Here is a 15,335-nt window from a genome sequence, read left to right as displayed (position 1 = left end):
TTGCACCATCAGTGCAGATGTCAAACATAGGAAAGGGCAAATAATGTGTTCATCTTGTCATGAAAATGGTTTAGACCCCGCAGACCCATTCGAGTCATGCTGCTGCTGTGGGGATTGTTTGCATTGCTGCCCCCACTCTCTCTCTCTCTCTCTCCAATGTGCATAGTGGCCCAGCCAGAGCTGGCTCACGGAACCTGTTGAGGTCAGTTAACTGGTCCTTATACCAAGCTGTAAACCCTGAGCCAACCTCCCACACCGCCTGAAAAGAGCCATTTTGTTCACTTCTAACTCCCAAGAAGCATTAATAAAATAGCAAAGAAGTGACGGTGAAATAGGAGGTTTTGAGGAAAAAAAGGGTTAAAAAATAAAAGCAAATAATATGAACTGGAGACAAAACTTTGGAAGGCTTGCCACCTACCTATGATTTGCTTCACGAGAATGGGCTGAGAATAGTACTTGGGCTCGCTGGCACCGGCTTTGTTCACAGCCTTCACACGCACAAAGATCTTCGCATCTGTCGGCAGATCTGTGATGGTGAACTTGGTCTTGTCGATCAGGTCTTTGTTTGCAGCTAGCCAGTTGTCAGCTAAAATCCGTAAAAGAAAAAGAAAAGAAGGAGGAATGGTGTTTAGTGAAAGAAATCATCCTAATCGGTACAGTTGACCTCAAATTAGTATTTTATTCATAATTAAATTATTTGAGAGAATATGTTTTTGATCTGGACTCAGACTATATGGAGGGTGGCATTTTTCATATTTAAATGAAAAATGGCCTAGAATGGCTAATGTAAATAACAGGAAGCAGGATAATCGGATTCTGCTATTTCTGAAAAACCAAAGATTTTGCAGCAGTTTTATTCAATTCAATTTTATAATGATGGATGTAATCATGACATTCAGCCATCTATATACATTAAAGTTCAGAAAGATGGAAAAATGTTATTCTTATGAATGAGAGACACTGACCTTTATAGTCATATAATCTCTGTGTTTTATCTTGACTGGTTTATTATTATAAGACACTAATATGAGCATAGGGAATCTGATCATGCTCCCATTTATGAAGAAAAAAAGCTTATACCCACAGCAAAGAGGAGATACAGCTCAGGAGCCAAGACCTCGTAAGGACTTGGCACAATTCTTTTATGTCAATAAAAAAATTCTGATTTTTTTAAGCTTTTTTTTTTTGGTATCTTTGTCTACAACATGAAGATAATTTAAACCCAGTATCCAGGGCTTACAAATAGTTCAGCTTCTAAAAGTTTGTATGCATTATGCCTACAGCAAAAAAAAAGAAGGCTTGGATCCCACATTGTTAACTCACTGTCCGCCCTCCCTCTCCATCCTGAAGGGCTTTTTTGTGTGTGGGTAGTGGCTGTACTTCATCCTGGCTCATGGAACGTCCCCAGAAACTTTATCATAGAGTAAGAAAGTTTGAGATCTTTCATAGAATACTTTACCTGGAAGATCATATGCAGCCTCCCCATTTTCATCAGACTGTTTTGCTGATGTACCTTTGAGAATCCGTCATTAAAATTAATTAAAGACACCCACTTTCACACCAGAAGAATATCGTATCAGTAGTCAGCATTCTCTGTTAGTAAAGTATGCAAAGTATGCAAAGATATTTGTCTTCAGAGCAGTCAAGGAAGAGACCAAACACGTTAGAGGGGGGGTGGTTCCTCAGGAGGGGCACAGCCTGCTCTGTTCAGACTGTGGCTTCTGTCCTGAGGCACCTGCCACAGAGAAGAGGAGGAGAAAGGAGGCTGGGGCATCTCCAGCGTGGGAACAAGAGATAGACAAGAACAAAGCAAGACCTCGAAGAGAAAGGAGGAGCAGGTTCTGGACTCCACAGGGGAGCAGCGCACAGTGGAACAGTCTATCCTTTCTCCTGTCCCTGCCATCCCAGCCTGGAAGGGTTGTCTTGGGTCCAGGTCCAAGGAGTTCTCCCACTATGGGGCTCGTGCTTCTGAGTCTGAAAGTGAGGGTACTCATGATAAACCCAGCCCTGTCTCACCAGAGCTCAAGTTCTCAACAGAAATGGAAACTGCCCCGCAGCTCAGGAGGCAGCCCCTGGTTGCCATGACAATGAGTTCTGGGTCAAGAAAACTAATTTAGCCTGCCTGGGTTCCTGCACTCCACATGGGTGGGGGGAATGCGGCTGGCTCACAAGGCAGTTGTGGGCACACCCCACTGGTTTGGGATGACGACTTTCTAGGTGCCAGGAGAGAAGCAGGGCAGTGAGGACTGGCCTGGCTTCCCCTTCTTATTCCAACCCTTCCAGGAGTATCAGGGAGAAGGATCAGAATATCCTGGTGGCTGGGAGGGCATGTGGATGATAAAAATTACTTAGGACTTTGAAAAAGAGATACATCTTTAAGCCAATGGTCGGTTTGGGAGCTACTGTGTTGGTATTTTCACAGTCAAGAGATAATTGATGAGAAAGTGAAAATAGGAGACTGGGGAATTTGCATGAAAGAGTGAAGAACGAGCAGAGGAGAAAATTTCAAGAGAAAACAGGAAGAAATAAGATCAGAGGGGAACAAAAATCACCCCTTCACATTTTAACCACTTTAATGGGGGTTGAACAGAAAGAAAGAAAACAGTGACCAGGGGATGGGGAAGGAATATGAAAGTTATTTAATACACGAGGAGGATTTTTAAGAAAGAAAAGAAGGAACTAGAGTGAAAGAAGAAAACAAAGAAGAGTAAAATGCTGCAGGCATTAAAAAAAACCCAAAAAACAAGAGAAAGGCAGAGTCAAAAACAACACACGATCTTATAAAAAAAGAATTCTCTTACAGAATAAAACCTGACAGATCTAAAAGCATTAACACTACAGAAAATTAGTCTGGAGGACAACAGCCATTAAAAGAGAATGAAGAGTAGGACATACACATAAAGAACGCAAGAGAAGACTGAGAAGAAAGATATACACGTTACGTAAGAACTTCCATAGAAAGCTAATTCCAAAACGTTATGTGGCAAAATATATACATAATAATGACTGTGTACATATACATATGTATATATGAATATACATATGTATCTACACAGACCACACACAAAATTATGTAAAATACACTTCGTTGTATTTTATCTAAGGTGGGTAACATCAAAATGACAGCCATCTATCATTTTGCTGTATCTTCTTACTTTTTAAACCTATCAGAAAGAAAAGAGTAAAGAATTGGCTCTGTTTCACACATACACAAAAGGTTCGTGGTCAGCAGCCACATCACATGTAAGATTGCGAAAATCTGGGTGATACAAAAAACAGAGTGGAGCGCTCATGATTTTTTGAAACGGGGAGGAGGGGAATGGAATGGGAATAAACCATATTCTGAAGCACTAAAGAATTTACGTGTTGCATTAGTAACACTGTCCCCCTCCCATGCTGGGATAAGTCTCAGAACTTTCTTATATTTTTCCCATTGGTTTGGTTAGCGGCTTACTAAGCCCTGGAAAATTCAAGCATAGTGCTCTGGGGGCAGAGCGCACGTAAATGGACCTGACTGTTACGAGGATGCTTCATTCCCCCCTCCTCTTCTTCCCTCCTGACCAAGGATGGTCATTTCCAGGGGAGCCTCAATCCAGGGGCCTGGCATTGGATTTCTTGTTCAGCAGTTTTCTCTTCATAAGAAGTTTCTTCTCCACACAGGTTTTCCTCCTGCGAAGGTGCATTTGTGTCCACATTTCTGATTTCCCAAATGTGCTCTGTAGTCTCTCTTTCCTTCATGTAAGATCCATGTCAAAGTTTGGGGTCCAAAGAGTTTTCTTAGAAGCTAAGTCTTGGCCTATTACGTGTGGACATATGAACAAGCTTTCCTGGTGGATTGTTTACCACCATCATCTAGAACAGAGCCTGAGTCCAGAGCTGGGGAGGTTTTTACTCATGCATTTTCCAATAATGACAAGTAGGAAATGAAAAACACAAGAGGCTCTCAGTGTATTTCACATCTTTTTTGTTTTTAGGTACACTTTAGCCCATATTTTCTTGTGTCATTTTCTTTTTTCTATTATTTCTATCAGCGATTTTTTTCCCCCTCTCTCTCCTCCCTTCCTAAAGTTAAGTGATTAAACTTTTATATATCCAAGCCCTGAGACAAGTTATTGCCACATGTTGAACCCATTTCTTATACCATGTGGGATTTAATGCTGCTTCCTTTAAACACTGCAAGTTGTCCTTAATTCTTCTTTTTTTCACTTTAAGAAGGCAGGGGATGATCACCAGATAACCAAATACAGCCATGTATCGCTTAACGAAGGAGATAGTTCTGAGAAATGCATTGTTAGGCAATTTGTTGTGCAAACATCATAGAGTGTGCTAACACAAACCTAGATGGTATAGCCTACTACATTCCTAGGCTAGGTGGTACTAATCTTATGGAGCCACTGTCTATATACAGTTCATCATTGACAGAAATGTCATCCTGTGGCACGTGACTGTATGCAGTCTCTCATTATTACCCAGAAATAGGCAGCTCTTTGTGTGTGTGTGTGTGTGTGTGTGTGTGTATGTGAGGAAGATTGGCCCTGAGCTAACATCTGTTGCCAATCTTCTCTTTTTGCTTGAGGAAGATTGTCACTGAGCTAACATTTATTTCAATCTTCCTCTATTTTATGTGGGACACCACCACAGCATGGCTTGATGAGTGGTGCTAGGTCCTGCCTGGGATCCGAACCTGTGATCCCTGGGCCACCTTAGTGGCGTGTGAACTTAACCACTATGCCACCGGGCCAGCCCCAAGCCAGCTCTTTTGATAGCTGACCTCTGCTCAGTATAGTGTATAGAATTTCCAACTTGCTTCATCCTAACTAGATTTTTATTTTTCCTTGGTACAATTTAATTCCACCAGTTCGAAAAGTGTGAGTCCATGAAGTTTTGTCAGTTTTGATCCTACGTCTTAGATCAATCATGTGGCCCAATCTGGCAGCCTAGCAAGGATATTTTTGAGGTCTCAATTTATAGCATCAAGTATCAAAAAAGGGCTAAATTTTTATACATTTTAGAAAGATGACCTTTGGCTTGTTGTCATTTTCAGTCGGAAGGAGATGAGTTTCCAAGAAAGAGAAACAAAAGAAAGGGAGGCATGTCTCACCTATTGATGATGGTATTCATTTTAGCTATGAGGTGTACTTACATCCTTCAAAGCAATACTCTAGCACATAGCCATCTAAACCTGCGGCACCAATGTGGTCAGGGGGCCGCCACTTCATGGTGACGCTGTTGTCAGTTACGGAGTCGACAGCCAGGAGAGTTGGAGGGCTGGTTACAGCTTCAAAGATAAAAGAGACAGAGAAAGAAGAAATTATTAACTATAGCGTTATGGCACAGGAGCTGTGATAAAATGAACTGTCACAAATGAAAATAAATACAGAAGCCCCACATATCAATACAATTTAGCGATGACTCCTTGAGCATATGCTGTGTGGAAGGCAAAGATCTGCCAGACATAAAAAATTTTAGAAATGTTGCCACACTTTCTCTCCAATTTGGAAGATTTGCGTGGGAAGCTGAGAGGCCCAAAGAAGCTGAAAAAAGTCAAAGTTTGGGATCTAATGATCTAGAGTAAATTTCTCATAACTCTAATTTTAAAGCATAAACTCTTGTACTAAATCCTCTTTTTATTGAAAAAAAATGCTTCACTATCATAAAATAGTGGACATATCTTGTGTTTCTTTGCCTTTATTGAAATGGCTTTTTTGGCTCATTTAGGAGAACATTTAAGGTGTGATTGTAAAGCAAAGAGACTAGTTTTCAAGTGTGCTTTGTTGAATGGATCTCAATTTGTTTTAGTGACAGGGTTTACACCAAGGTGCTGTGTTATACCTTCAGGACAAATGGAGAGTGGCCATCAGTCAATGGGCTCAGCTACATGTTTTCAGGGGGGAGCAGCAACCGGAGCCACCCACCGCTGTCACTGGAATTCTGGTAATGAATTTCGGGGCCTACATTATGAAGACATTCAACTCTACCAAAATGGTTTTTTTGGTTTCTTAGAAAATTGCCCCTAACCACCTCCAATCTTTTTCACCCACCACTTCAAGAAGCTGCCGGGTATGCTCCAGTTAGAAGTCAGAAGGAAGCAGTCACAGTCTGGGGCAACTATTCCCATGACACAGACATATCTCTCTTGACTCACCCAAAGGAACAAAAGGCCTGGAGGGCGTACTGGGCTTGGAGATGCCGACGGCGTTGACTGCAAAGATGCGGACCTCATAAGCCACACCTTCGATCATCTTCTTGGGTTCAAAAGTTGTTTCTTTGATGAGATCAAAATTCAGCCTCATCCACCTGGAGCTTTGCTTCTTTTTCCTCTCAATAAAGTACCCTGCAGGTGACACAAAATGGAAACAGAGGTTTTTCCTTGGTCTCCAGAATTAAACTTGGTCAGATATTAGAAGTTCTTAAAATTTCCCATGTTCTCAGTACTAAGTGAAATAGTCATGTATCTATGTATTTTTAACTCCTTTTTTTCCACCAGTTGTTTGAGAGAGATTATAGGGAATACAAATATTAACATCATAGTATATAGATAAAAATAACAGGACTAGAAAAAAATTGAAATTGCATTAGGAAGAGAAGAGAGAAAAATAGATGACAGATATGTAGGCCATAGCAATTTATACAGTTGCTATAGATTTGGCTCTGAGTCCCAGCAATGTAGGTAAGAAGGGGGAAATGACTAATTGTGTGAGTTTCATTATTAGTCAGTAGAAAAAATTCTTGTTCCACAGGGGAAGCAAATCCTTCTAAGTATTTAATTCCAAAAGAAATTTCTTCATAGACATCATTTGATGGAACTAGACATTTACTGACTATAACAGTTTAAAGTTAGACTTATAGTTGTTCCAAAATTAGATATTAAATATAAATATCAAAGAAAAAGAGAACAGGCGGTCAGATGATATTCATCAGAACTATTTAAATCTTGAGTACTTACAGAGCATCCCAAAATATATTACAATTTGAATGGATATTTAAAGTCACAGTATAAAAGGTTTTCTTCCAAAAGCAATATTTTAAAATGTACTCTCTACTAATGCGCATAAAGAGGACACCAATTCCACTGGCAGTTCCACAGACTGGCCAGCATGCAGTTACCTAAGATTGGGGACCCTCCATCGTAGGCAGGAGGCTCCCAGTTCATGATGCACCAATCATCTCCCACCTCTGTCACAGTCGGTGCCACTGGAGGATCAGGGATGTCTGCAGCAGACAAAAAATAAAGTAAAATAAAACGAGAGAGAGAAGATAAAGGAAAATTTTAATTAGAACACATATTTATTGGTGATAATCGTAGAAGCAGTGTTATTTCTGAGTACTTTTCCAAGTTTACTGAAATGCACTTAGTAACTAATTTGGGCAAAAAGTTATGCTCCGTATGAGATAAAGGAAGGTGAGCCCAATAAAAATAAAATTCCTTTAAACTAGTGTCATGACATTAGAGAACAAGTCCCACATGGAACCCAAGACTCTTGTTCTTTACCTTGAAAATGGTAACTGAGAAATTATTGCCTCAATGTCGGATTTTTTTTTAACTATGAAATGAACTTTCAGCAGAACTGAATCAAGGACTGATTATCGTAAACTTTACATCATTTGGAAGATTCAAGATGTTGACTGGTAGAAATCCAAATAAAAAAATGGCTGGTTATTATGTCTTGTAAATATAGTTCAGTGCCTGATAAAGCGACCTTAGTTTATGATCAATTTGAAATATGATTCTTAAGGGAAAACTAAAGTGAGATGAAGAGATCATGAGACCTCGGACCACCAATAGCCTACTAGATTCATTTCACTCGGTTTCAAACTTAGGCAAGATGCACTTAGATGGTCATCTAAGGACCAAAGTGGATCTTACTTCTGTGTAACGATTGTGATATGGGAAATTATTCAGTAATTGTGTTTCAGTGACTTTAGAGGGCACTGAAAGGGCATATGACTGTGGAAAGCTAATCACCAGAAACCCCAAATGGCCAACCTTTGCCACTCATTCTTGCAATAAGTCTTCTAGGCAAGAAGAGAAAAGAGAAAGAAAAGGGAAGGGAAGAAAAGAGAAGGAAAGAAAAAAAAAAGGTGTGGCTAAGGTAGAAAAGGAAAGATGGTGGTTTATAAAATATAGCTACACTGTGTTTCTCTTTGTTGGCTACCTAGAAAGCTGAGAGAGACAAGAGCTGGCAAAGTCTGTATCTAGACATGTCAACTTGATTCTAGAAGTTTATTGACCCGGAAGACTTACCTACAACTTTAATCCTGATGCTCGCATGTGCTTCTCCAGCTTCATTTTTCAGGTTTATGTGGTAAACACCAGAGTCTTCTTTTTCTGCTACGTCAATAACTAGAGTGCTGCTGTCAGGGTAAGATTCTGCTCTTATCCGGCCGCTGCCCTCCATAATAGCCTAAGGAGGAAAGAAACAAAATGTGGCATGATCTATGCAACAAAAAGAACTATTTCAAACTGCCTTGTAACCTAAGCTGGACATGGTGCCAATGCCTAACATACATGTTCTTAGTTTAATCCTCCATCAACTCTAAGGGCAAAGGTAGGGCAGTCCCCCCTTATCTTTGGGGGACACATTTCAAGACCCCCAGTGGATGCCTGAAACCACAGATAGTACCACACCCTATATGTACTATGTTTTTTCCTATACATATATATTTGAGGTGTGACAGCAAAACTAGCATGAATATCTTTTTCCTTCTTCACAATTTCATGGATAGAAGATTTGTTCTTACCATAGATCTTAGCAACCTCAGCATACAATTTTTTTCTTGTCGAGAACTTTCACCTTTTCACTTAAAGGAAGCACCTTATGGCTTCTCTTTGGCATATCCGAACTGCCAGCATCACTATCCTTGCACCTTGGGGCCAGTATTAAGTAAAATAAGGGTTACTTGAAGACCAACACTGCGATACTGCGATGGTTGATCTGATAACCGAGACAGCTAAGTGGCCACCCAACGGGTAGCATATACAGCATGGATCTGCTGGACAAAGGGATGATTCAGGTCCCAGGCAGGACGGAGTGGGACGGTGCGAGATTTCATCACGCCACCCAGAACAGTGCACAATTTAAAATTCATGAATTATTTATTTCTGGAATTTTCCATTTAATATTTTCAGACCACAGTTGACCATGGGTAACTGAAACCACAGAAAGTGAAACTGCGGATAAGCGGGGGCTACTGTATTATCATGCCATTTACACAGGAGAAAACTATGGCCCAGGGCCACATGGCTAAGAAGTGGTAGAAGTGGGATTTGACTCCAAAGCCGCCTAACCATTAACTCACCAAAGAAAAAGTTGGAGGACTAAAAATGTGAGTGCTGAAGTGTCATTCTAGGAGAGGAGTCTCTTCGTCTATGAAATTAGAAATACTTAAACTCATATCAGAAACTAAATAATGAAGTGTTCATTTCTTTAGAAGTCTCAAAAATTTTTAAATATTGAAAAGGTTTGAAGAAGGCTGTGATGCCAATTTTCTATACAAGTTGTTGAGTATTGATTTTTCCCTTCCAATAGGACACAAAAGAATGAACATCTAATTCCCAAAGTAAAGACAGAATGATGTAGTGAGGTTGAACCTTCTATTACATTTTCTTTCTTTTATTTTTTTCCTCCTCCTCCCTGCCCTGCCTCCTCCTCCTTCTCCATAATCATCTTCTTCTATACTTCTTTCTTTCTTAAACCAGAAATTTAAAGCAGCATTACATTTTTCTGATTCCCAAGTCGTATCTTCTATACGACAATGAGCAGCCAATATACAAAGGGGTAAAACAGAGAAGGTCAAGATTATTTAGAAACTGGGTAATTTGCTACTAACCATTAAGATAACTCTTTACTCTTTTGTGTCTAGATGAGGACCCATACATCTTCAGTAATGTAAGATTGTGACAACAGTAAGAATATCTTAAATAGTTTTCCTAATTCTTCTATTTTATAATAGAACAAAATCTCCTCATATTTGCCAACTTTTAGTCTTAAGATTATAAAAGGTATTCTGCTTTTTTTTTTTAATGTGAAAAGAGAAGTATTTACTTAGGATGGTGCTACATTATCCTCTTTAGTTTCCTATATTTCATTTTGCTTGTTTTGTTTGTTTGCTGTGCTATAATTAGAGTACATAGAGTACAATTCACACTTTTTAGATATACAGTTCTGGGAATTTTGACAAATTATATGATTGTGTACCCACCACCACAATTAAGATACAGACCATTTCTGTTACCTTCAGTGGTGTCCTGACGTTCCTTGACAGTCAACTCACTAACCCCACACCCGGATCCCTGGCAACCACTGGACTCTTCTCTGTTCCTATAGTTTTCCCTTTTCCATAATGTCATATAAATGGAATCTAACAGTATGCAGCCTTTTGAGTTTTCACTTTGCTTAACATGATGCTTTTTAGATTCATCCATGTTACTACATGTAATTCCCTTTTATTGTTGAGAAGTATTCCATGGTATAGTCCACGTGCAGACAGTTTACGTATGTACAAACTGTGTGTATGTACAATTGGACTTTTGGGTTGTTTCCAGATTTTAACAATTATAAATAAAGCTGCTTTGGACATTCATGTACAGGTTTTTGTGTCATCATTTCTTCTGGGTCAATACCTAGGATTAGCTTTGTAGAGTTGTATGGTAAGCGCATGGTTAACTTTATAAAAAACTGGCAAACTGTTTTTCAAAGTGGATACAACATTTTGCATTCCCACCAGTGCTGTATGAGAGTTTAATTGTTCCATATCCTTGTCAGCATTTGGTATTGTCAGATTTTTTTTAGTGGATTTAAAAACAATGCATTTTTTTGTTCTTTCACTCATCATAATTATTTTGAGATTCACCCAAGTTGTTGCATATATCAGTAATTCATTCCTTTTTATTGCTAAGAAGTATCCCATTGTATGAATATCTTACAATCTGTTTACCCATTCACCTGCTGCTAGGCATTTGCATTGTTTTCAGCTTTTGGATATTACAAATAGGGCTACTATGACCATTTGTTCTAGTAGATTTTTTTTTTGAGGAAGATTGGCCCTGAGCTAACATCCATGCCCATCTTCCTCTACTTTATATGTGGGACGCTGCCACAGCATGGCTTGACAAGTGGTGTGTATGTCTACACCCGGGATCTGAACCAGGGAACCCCCGGCCGCCAAAGCAGTGCATGCGAACTTAACCACTGCACCACTGGACTGGCCCTTCTAGTAGACTTTTTTGTAGATTACATTGGATTTGCTCTATCAATGACTATGTCATCTGCAAATAAAGACAATTCTACCTCTTCCTTTCCAATATGGATGTCTTTAATTTCTTTTACTTGTCTGATTGTCTGGACTAGAACCTTCAGTATAATGTTTAACAGAAGTGGTGAGAGTGGACATCTTCTCTCTTTTGTTCCTGATTTTGGGGGAAAAGCATTCAGTCTTTCACCCTTAAGTGGGATGATAGTTGTAGGATTTTCATGGATGTCTTTTATTATGTTGAGGAAGTTCCTTTCACTTCCTAGTTTGCTGAGAGATTTTTTTATTAGGAATGGATGTTGAATTTTGTCAAATGTTTTTCGTGTCAATTGAGATGATGGTACTTATTTCCCCAAGTTTGTTAATATGGTGAATTATATTAATCAACTTTCAAACGTTAAACCAGTCTTTGCATTCCTGGGATAAACCCAACTTGCTCATAATGTATTATTCCTTTTATAAATTGTTGGATTTGATTTGCTAAATTTTGTTTAGAACTTTTTCATCTATGTTCACAGGTAATATTGTTTTGTGGTTTTCTCTTCTTGTAATGTCTTTTTCTGGTTTTGAATACCGGACTTCAAAAATGAGTTGGAAAATACTCCTATTGTGTCTCCAATTTTCTGGAAGAGTTTGTGTAGGATTGGTATTATTTTTTTCCCAAATATTTGGTAGAACTCTCCAGTAAAGCTATCTAGACATGGAATTTTCTCTGTGAAAGGTTTTTAACTACAAATTCCATTTCTTTAATAGATATATAGGCATTTCATACTGATTTAGTGGCATTTTGCAAATTCTGATAAGTGGTGTGTTCATAAATATTTCCTAATTTCTCTCTGATTACTTCTTTGATCCTTGAGTTATTTAGAAAAATGTTACTTGGAAATTTTCCCGAGTTCTTTCTGTTATTGATTTCTAATTAATTCCATTGTGGTCGGAGAACATATCTTATGTGACTTGAATGTTTTTATGCTTATTGAGAATTATTTATGGTCTATCTTGGTAAATTTCCCACGTGGATTTTAAAATAATGCCCATTCTGCTTTGTTTAATGGAGTGTTCCATAAATGTCAATTAGATCAAGATGGTTAAAGTATTGTTCAGATCTTCTATATCCTTACTGATCGTCTGTCTTCTTGTTCTGTAAACTATTGAGAGAAGAGCACTCAAATCTCTAATTTATATATATCTCTTTGCAATTCTATCATCTTGCTATTTGTTTTCTACTTGTTCCAACTGTTCTTTGTCCCTCTTTTTCTGCCTTATTTTGGATAAATTAAATATTTTTTTGATTCCATTTTATGTCCTTTGTTGGCTTATTAGCTACAACTCTGTTTTATTATTTTAAGGTTCCTTTGGAGTTTATAGTGTACATCCTTAACTTTTCACAGTCTACCTTCATGTGATATTATAATAATTCATGTATAGCAAAACAAATTTACAATTGCATACTTTCATTTCATCCCTCCCAGTCCTTATTTCCATTTCTTTCCTTTTGATCTTATGTTTTTATTGTCATAAATTTTACTTACACTTATGTTATAAACCCACAATGCATTGTTATTATTTATGTTTAAACAATTATCTTTTTAAGAGATTTAAATAATAAGAAAAAACTCTAATATGTTTATACATATAGTTACCATTTCTGATGCTGTTTGTTCTTTTGTGAAAATGTTTCCATCTGGCATCATTTTTCTTCTAACTTAAGGACTTCTCTTAGCATTTCTTGGAGTTCAGGTCTGCTGGTGATGATTTCTTTAAGCTTTTGTATATTTGAAAATAATTTTATTTTGCCTTTATTTCTGAAAATTATTTCTCCTGAGTATAGAACTCTAGATTGACAGGTTTTTTCTTTAAAGATCTTGCTCCACTGTCTTCTCATTTGCCTTGCTTCCAGGGATATCTGCAGTCATCCTTGCCTTTGTTCTTGTGTATTTAATGTGGCTTTTTTTTCTGTCTGCTTTTAAGATTTTTTTCTTAATCACTGGTTTTGGGCACTTTGATTATGATGGGTCTTCATGTAGTTTTCTTAACGCTCATTGTGCTTGGGTTTTATTGAGCTTCTTACATCTGTGATTTTATAGTTTTTATTAAATTTGGAAGATTTTGGCCATTATTCCTTTAAATATTTCTCTGTCCCCCTTTTTGGACACTCCAACTACACATATATTTGACTGCTTGAAGTTTTTCCACAGCTTAATGATGCTTTTTTTTTTCACTCCAGAAAATAGAAAAGGAGGAAACACTCTCCAATTATTCTTTTATTGTTAAATTATTTTTTAGGGCAGACTTAGGTTCACTGCAGAATTTAATTGAAAGTACAGAGAGTTCTCATATAACCTCTATCCCCACACACGCACAACCTCCCCCACTATTGACATCCCTCATCAGAGCAGTACTTTTGTTACAATTGATGAACCTACATTGACACATCATTATCACCCAAAGTCCACAGTTTACATTAGGGTTCACTGTTGGTGTTGTGCATTCTACGGGTTTTGACAAACCTATAATGACACGTATCTGTAATTATAGTATAATATGGAATAGCTTTACTGCCCATGAAACAGTTTATATAGGAAGCCACAGAGTCACACTTGAGCTGGCACTACTCTACCACTCCAATCTCTTTTACTATTCTCCTCCTCACTCACTCTGCCCCAGCCACACTGGCTTTCTTTCTGTTCCTCCAACACATCAAGCTCATTCTCTCTCTTTTGTCTTTTGCACTGCATTGTCTTTACCCAGAGATCTCTTTCCTTTGGTCTTCACATAATGGGTTCCTTGTTGTCATTGATAGAGGCTGTTTCATTCACCACACTGTCACTTGCTAATCACATTACCCTGTTTTGTTTTTTTTTTAATTTTCATAGCACTTATTACCATCCAAAGTGATTTTGTTTATTTATTTATTTAATAATTCATTGTCTATTCCTCTTTCACCCCATTCTCTGACACCCATTAGAGTGAAAGATGAGATCTTGTTCCCTGCACATAAAAACATGCCTGGTCACATAGTATGTAGTCAGAAATATGGAAACCAAATGAAGGATTATAAGATTTGCCTGAAAGTCAGCTATCTTTCTTCGTCAAAGGAATTATATCTGTACTGTACCCCTGTAAATTTCTTTGCCTTCTTCTTTCATCTCACTAGTGGAAGGCAGGGAGTGGGGTGGGCAGTGTGTGTGTGTGTGTGTGTGTGTCTGTGTCTGTGTAGAACAAACCTTATCTGCTCGGCTCCAAAGCGCTTTAGGAGGTGGTTCTCCAGAGATAGGAATCTCAAGACGAAGCTTGTTTCCTGCAATTACTGTCACTGTATTGTCAGCATCAAGACCATCCAGGATGATCCTAGGAGGATCTAGAATATTAAACATAGCCTTTGTTATCAGACAGTCACTTCTGTGTGAAAATCTGGGCTAGTACTTGGCTAGTGCTAAACATTTGGTGGCAACCAATATTTTATCTGGCCAAAAAGAAGATAAGAGGAGTCAAAGTAATTGGTGCCTGGCATCTTGCAAAACGACTTCATTGTAAGACTTCTTAAGAATCATCTATTATGATTAGTGGTTAATACCAATTCATGTATTTTTTCTTTAAATATCACATAGTTTTGAATATGTTATATTTCCAAGCTAAGGAAAACAAACAAGCAAGAACACAACCCTGCAATGATTTCTTTTATCTACTCACCAACAACATGAACTTTGGCAGGCAAAGTAATAGAGTAGGAATCTGGTGTAAATACATAATCACCTTCATCCTCAACGAGAGCATTGGCTATCACTAACTTGTGGATTCTAAGGAAATAAGAAAAACATGTTTCTAAGAGTTTGCAAAGATTTAGATATGACCAAACTGAAGAGACACCTGGCCTTTATCTGATTAACTTGTTTTGTGCAGGCTGGGGCGGGAGAGGGTGGGGAGGAGAAAGAGAGAGACACACAATAGGAATGTGAAGACTTAATTATCCTATTTATTGATCCACATTAAATATTCATTTTCGAGTATACGAAATTATCTCTGCAAATACAGCCTGGTCATTATCTATGCAAGTCTACTATTCCTTTTTTCACGTCATA

The 15,335-nt window shown here is 38.2% G+C and overlaps 1 protein-coding gene across 17 annotated transcripts in view; it reads right to left on the bottom strand.

Annotated features, from left to right (window-relative positions):
* Window positions 1–15,335, bottom strand: part of MYBPC1 (myosin binding protein C1) — an 86,859-nt gene that overhangs the window by 17,582 nt on the left and 53,942 nt on the right. For 9 of the 17 annotated variants that reach the window (XM_070599772.1, XM_070599775.1, XM_070599779.1 and 6 more), the window contains 8 exons: window positions 14,947–15,053; window positions 14,481–14,614; window positions 8,246–8,405; window positions 7,108–7,212; window positions 6,146–6,334; window positions 5,144–5,278; window positions 1,460–1,513; window positions 419–586 (listed from right to left, as the gene is read on the bottom strand). In XM_070599772.1, coding sequence (XP_070455873.1) covers window positions 419–586; window positions 1,460–1,513; window positions 5,144–5,278; window positions 6,146–6,334; window positions 7,108–7,212; window positions 8,246–8,405; window positions 14,481–14,614; window positions 14,947–15,053 — 1,052 coding nt within the window. The remainder of the gene's footprint in view (window positions 1–418; window positions 587–1,459; window positions 1,514–5,143; window positions 5,279–6,145; window positions 6,335–7,107; window positions 7,213–8,245; window positions 8,406–14,480; window positions 14,615–14,946; window positions 15,054–15,335) is intronic. The other 8 variants (XM_070599778.1, XM_008527452.2, XM_008527451.2 and 5 more) reach the window with 1 other exon arrangement.

Source organism: Equus przewalskii, chromosome 29 (assembly GCF_037783145.1).
Source record: "Equus przewalskii isolate Varuska chromosome 29, EquPr2, whole genome shotgun sequence".
In the NCBI taxonomy this organism is placed as follows: Eukaryota; Metazoa; Chordata; class Mammalia; order Perissodactyla; family Equidae; genus Equus; species Equus przewalskii.
Note: the sequence above shows the minus strand (reverse complement) of the source record. Positions and strands in the feature narration are given on the sequence as shown.